This window comes from Elaeis guineensis, chromosome 8 (assembly GCF_000442705.2).
Source record: "Elaeis guineensis isolate ETL-2024a chromosome 8, EG11, whole genome shotgun sequence".
NCBI classification, from domain to species: domain Eukaryota; kingdom Viridiplantae; phylum Streptophyta; class Magnoliopsida; order Arecales; family Arecaceae; genus Elaeis; species Elaeis guineensis.
Window position 1 is genome coordinate 7,435,187 of NC_026000.2, and position 5,905 is coordinate 7,441,091.

The window sequence follows — 5,905 nt, forward strand, 5'->3', positions numbered from 1 at the left end:
GAGTCATATTCATCAAATGCTAAAAGCCAAATGCTTAAAGACAAACTTCGTTTAGATTTGACATATATAGGTGGACCATTATGAGAAATACCCAACTTAAAAATATCTAATGTGTCATACTTACGCTGTACTCTAAATCTCGTTCAGATTTGGAACACCCGGCACAACCCAGATTTATCTGAGTAAATAGGCTGTGTGTTGGTCCAGATCCTTGGCCCTAAGCCAGCTATTTGCTTCCAGTGTGAAAGGGAACCCGAGTAAATAGATGAAGAGGTGATTTCCTCGCTATGCTCCCCGGTACGCACTTGGAGTTCATGTGTGGCACAGGGCATGGGATGGTCGAATTCCAACAGGGACAACAAACCAACCAGAAAGCTACCATCCAGAAAGAAACAAGTGATTAAATCACTACCAAAACCTTCTCATTTTCATGCCGCAACCCTATTTGGAGAAGTCTCTTTTGCGTGAAAAAAAAAAGGAAACCTTGGGATCGGAATCGAAATCAGAATCGAAATTAGGATAGATTAAAAATAGAGATTGGAATGACTATAACTTCCGGCATGTTTGATTCGTGAATAGAATTGAAATAAAAATTAGAATGAAATTTGAATATTAGAGAAAAATGAGAATTGAATTTTGGAAAGATTGGTATATTTTCATTTTCTTTTGGAATTGAAACGAGAATAAAACTCTCCCCAACTAAAAGATGAAAATGGAAGAGTTATTTATTTCTATTCCATAGTTCAACATCCCTCAACCAAACATGGCCTAATGTTCCAAACAAAGGCAGCCCGACGTGAAGGAATGAGCCACAAAGCGAGACTTGATACATGGCTAATTTCACACCCCCTGCCTTTTTGTCCCCCGCGCAAAAAAACAAAAAAAAGAAGAAGAAGGGATAAAAGAGCAAAGGCAATTATCCAAAGCCCCAATCCGAGCTGATGGAAGAAACAAACAGAACATCAGTATGCCTTTCATGTATTTTCATCACAAGGTTAAAGTCCAATACCAAATTAACAGTATCATAACTCAAACCCAGCTACAAATCTCACATTCTAAAGGAGCAGTGCAAAGGAAAGGATCATGAAGCGAAGCAAATTTCAAACTTCCAAAACTAATTCCCTTCTTGTCGAGGGCTATGTGCCTCTCCAATGACACCCATGTCGGAAGAGCTGAAAGGAAGCAACGGGCAATCATTGAGACCATGGAAGAAGCCATCCACATCACTGAACCCACTCAAGAACCCACCCGAACTCACCTCCTTCCACAACTCCCTCTTCTCTTCCTGCAACTCCCCTTTAACCATCTCTCCGTGCCACGAGACCCCGTGGCCCTGTCTCATTCCCATGGTCTCGGCTGCTTCCTTCTTCTCACCACCATTTCTCTCTTCGGGCTTCCCGGTGAGCCGCTGCACGAGCTCCCGAAAGTTCTCCACGTCGGTCTTTATGATCTCAGGTGCGAAGATGTGCACTATTCTGACCTTTGGCTTCATCTTCGATATCATATGTGAGTCCTCGCGCAAGCCTAGCGTCCCCGGCCTCTCACAACAAGCTTGTTGGCTCATCATGTCTTCCATGACTCGTGCTCTAATTGCACTTGCCATGAGAGAGAGAGAGAGAGGGTGGATGGTTGGAATGGAGGGGGAAGAGAGAAGGAGAGAGACTTATATAGATGGGTGAGGCCGGGGTCGATATATTTAAGAGAGAAGAGGGAGGAAAATTGGGACAAAGGAGAAACTTTTCTTGCAGGCGAAAATTAATTGATGAATTGGAGTGCATGACAACGTAGGAGAAAAAGTCAATATCGACAAAGGAAAAAGAGAGGGCTCCATGACATGATACGTGCATACAAGTGGGACAAGGTTCTGTCCCTTTGCTCGGGACTGGGCGTAGAAAGTTTTCCTCCACCTTGTCAAACTTCAATTGCACATGGATGGGATGCGTCAGTCCACATCAGAGCTTTACCAATCAAAGCAATTAGATTTCGAGTTTTCCCTTTCTCTCTGGTAACCGAGCTTTAAGTGGGTAGGAGGATAGAAACAATGGTCCATTGCACGAGCGGGGGCTTAGTGGGCTACAAAGCTCCATGACATATGCATTGCCCCCTTTTTTCTCTGCGCGATGTGCAAATTCTGATTTTGGATGGGGCATCAGGAAAGTTGCACGTCGACTCTATTATTTTTTTACTAAATTTTATGTTGATATGATATTTTTACATTAGAATTACTTAAATATTTTCATATTTGCACTAGATTCAAAAGGTATATCATAGGTACGCCTCACTTTTGACACTTGTTGCGGTCAATCGCCTCGTCGCCCGATCGCCGGGAAGCGTGCACCTGCAAAAGGAAGTCCGCACTGACCGGAGGCGGCTCCGGCGGGGACCCTCCGACGGTCAAGTCAGAGAGGTGACTGGGCAACAGTGAAATGCAGACAGAGAGCTCTGAGAAGGAGAGAGGGAGAGGGGAGAGAGGAGCGAGCCTGCGTATGTGGGAGAGACGGGCGGATCGATCCATCCCTTGCACTGTTGCCTTCCCCGGTTTATATAGTGGAGCACAGTATGGCGCCATCATTAATGGCGCGGACAAGTGAGGAACTGTCAACTCACTGTAGGCTGTCAGAGCCGCCGTGAAAACGTCATGTCGCCGTGTAGCCGTCTAATCACCAGGGTTGACCCGGCTCTCGGCGGGACAATGCCCCTAGGTAACTGTGCCGCATGTCCGTGTCAGAACTGACAACGTCTGACGGCCGTACGGTGGTTGGAGGAGCCGACCGACCCAAAGTCGGTAGCCAGCTGAGTGGTGTCGGGCCCCTCCATTGGTCGGCGAGCATCATGTTGCGAGAGTCGGCCATCAGACTTCCTGGCCGGAGTCGGCCAGTCGGTCGGTCGGAGTCGGCCAGTCGGGGTCGGCCAGTCGGTCGGTCGGAGTCGGCCAGTCGGTCGGTCGGCCGTCGGGGTCGGCCAGTCGGAGTCGTCCGTCGGGGTCGGCCAGTCGATCGGTCGGCCGTCGGAGTCGGGGTCGGCCAGTCGGGGCCGGCCAGTCGGAGTCGTCCGTCGGGGTCGGCCAGTCGGTCGGTCGGCCGTCGGAGTCGTCCGTCGGGGTCGGCCAGTCGGTCGGTCGGCCGTCGGAGTCGGCCAGTCGGTCGGTCGGCCGTCGGGGTCGGCCAGTCGGGGCCGGCCAGTCGGAGTCGTCCGTCGGGGTCGGCCAGTTGGTCGGTCGGCCAGTCAGGGTCGGCCAGTCGGGGCCGGCCAGTCGGAGTCGTCCGTCGGGGTCGGCCAGTTGGTCGGTCGGCCAGTCAGGGTCGGCCAGTCGGGGCCGGCCAGTCGGAGTCGTCCGTCGGGGTCGGCCAGTCGGTCGGTCGGTCGTCGGAGTCGTCCGTCGGGGTCGGCCAGTCGGTCGGTCGGCCGTCGGAGTCGGCCAGTCGGTCGGTCGGCCGTCGGGGTCGGCCAGTCGGGGCCGGCCAGTCGGAGTCGTCCGTCGGGGTCGGCCAGTTGGTCGGTCGGCCAGTCAGGGTCGGCCGTCGGAGTCGGCCAGTCGGAGTCGTCCGTCGGGGTCGGCCAGTCGGTCGGTCGTCCGTCGGGGTCGGCCCCTTCGACCGTAAGTCGGTCGGTGGGTATTCCCCAACAGTTGCCCCCCTCCACTCCTGAGCCCGATGTCGTGTTGGCTCGCGTGAACACGTGGGCGACGGCTTCGGACGAAAGGAGTGGTGTTCCATCTTTTCCTGCCCCGACTCTGGCGATCATATCAACGAACGATCCAATATCGATCGTCCCGACTGTAGGTCGAGCATGCACGTCGGGTCGGAGGTCGGCCAACCTCCGAACGTTGCTCGTCGACACGATCATTCTGCAGAATCTGATAGTCGAGTAGCATCCGACGTATTCGGATAGGATAGCGATGGCAAGTCGAATATCCATTGTCCAGCCCTTGGTCGGACGTATGCGTCGGGATGTATGATAAACGGTGGCAAGCCGAATATCCTTCGATCGGTCGTGACCAGATCGGTATGTCGCGAATGCGACTGCGGTCATCTTGGCGTTTTGCCCTTCTTAGTCGAAGCTAAGTCGGCAAGTTAGCCAGCCGCATTAGTCGAAGCCCTTTGCCTTCAGAGGCCGAGGCCGTCGATTTCGACGATCGATGATCCAGCCGTTGATTCGACGATCGACGATCGGCCATGTTGGTCGAAGCCTTTTGCCTTCAGAGGCAAGGCCGTCGGTTCGGCGATCAGTGATCGAGCCGTTGATTCGGCGATCGACGATCGGCCATGTTGGTCGGAGCCTTTTGCCTTCAGAGGCGAGGCCGTCGGTTCGGCGATCAGTGATCGAGCCGTTGATTCGGCGATCGACGATCGGCCATGTTGGTCGAAGCCTTTTGCCTTCAGAGGCGAGGCCGTCGGTTCGGCGATCAGTGATCGAGCCGTTGATTCGGCGATCGACGATCGGCCATGTTGGTCGAAGCCTTTTGCCTTCAGAGGTCGAGGCCGTCGATTTCGGCGATCGATGATCCAGCCGTTGATTCGGCGATCGACGATCGGCCATGTTGGTCGGAGCCTTTTGCCTTCAGAGGCCGAGGCCGTCGTAGATTCTCCGCTCCTTCGATCTCTATCAGGATCTGCGCACGAGGAGCGGGGAGAGGGGCGTAGGAGTCATACCTGCGATGCGTCGGTCTCGGACTCCATCGTTAGGGTGACTTTTGGATTCGTCGGGGGGGCGAGACCCGACTATCGGTCGGTGCCTGCTTGGTTCGGCGGGTTCCCGACCTTTCCTCCGCTTCTCCTTCGGGCCTCTGGGTTCGGCCAAACGTCGGTCGGATGCCCCTTCATCCGCGCGCATATACTTATATGCGCGCTCCAGTAGCTCGGCATAAGTTCGGGGGAGGGGTTGGGCGGTTTGGAAGTCGACGTGGTTTGAAGACTTCTGGCCGTCCATTTGCAACTGAGCGAGTCGGCGGTCGATTTCCTCGAACCGGCGCTCGTAGTCGTCCGCTCGTCGATGCTGGGAGACCCCAGGGGTGGAGCCTCCGGAAGATTCTGAGAGAGAGGCCGACGGCGTGCGCGGCCGTTTCTCCTTCCTTGCCCGTTCCAACGGGGAAGGGGAGGGCCGCTGGGACCGTCGGTCGTCGCGCCATGGTCGTCCCTCCTCTTCTCCGTGGGAGCGCTTTTGGGGGCGCTCGCATGGAGGCGACAGGGATCGGCGCGGCCGTCGGCGGCTGCTCCTGGAAGGCATAGGTCGGGCCGCCGGTTGTTGCTGGAGGCTTTTGACTGCGTCGGTCAGTACGGTCATCTACCGCACGATGACCGCAGTCTGGGCCTCCGTGGTCACTGCAGGGCGCGGAGAGCTAGGCTCCGCCGCCGGTGGGGGCGGGGAGGCTTCTTCCCGGCGGGAAGAGCACCTTGCCGACCCAGTGATTCTCGATCGTTGAGCTCTTGTCTTTGTCATGCTGTCCCCTACCTGGCGCGCCAATCTGTTGCGGCCAATCGCCTCGTCGCCCGATCGTCGGGAAGCGTGCACCTGCAAAAGGAAGTCCGCACTGACCGGAGGCGGCTCCGGCGGGGACCCTCCGACGGTCAAGTCAAAGAGGTGACTGGGCAACAGTGAAATGCAGACAGAGAGCTCTGAGAAGGAGAGAGGGAGAGGGGAGAGAGGAGCGAGCCTGCGTATGTGGGAGAGACGGGCGGATCGATCCATCCCTTGCACTGTTGCCTTCCCCGGTTTATATAGTGGAGCACAGTATGGCGCCATCATTAATGGCGCGGACAAGTGAGGAACTGTCAACTCACTGTAGGCTGTCAGAGCCGCCGTGAAAACGTCATGTCGCCGTGTAGCCGTCTAATCACCAGGGTTGACCCGGCTCTCGGCGGGACAATGCCCCTAGGTAACTGTGCCGCATGTCCGTGTCAGAGCT

General features: G+C 55.4%; 1 protein-coding gene across 1 annotated transcript; it reads right to left on the reverse strand.

The window, feature by feature from the left end:
- Positions 1-1,001: 1,001 nt before the first annotated feature.
- Positions 1,002-1,687, reverse strand: LOC105050596 (VQ motif-containing protein 17). The gene has a single exon (XM_010930680.4). It carries the CDS (start codon positions 1,601-1,603, stop codon positions 1,115-1,117), a length of 489 nt encoding a protein of 162 aa, XP_010928982.1. The 5' UTR covers positions 1,604-1,687; the 3' UTR covers positions 1,002-1,114.
- Positions 1,688-5,905: the final 4,218 nt, after the last annotated feature.

Bases quoted from the DNA above. Each gene is read 5' to 3' on its own strand.
- LOC105050596 (XM_010930680.4), bottom strand. From the start codon at position 1,603: ATGGCAAGTGCAATTAGAGCACGAGTCATGGAAGACATGATGAGCCAA.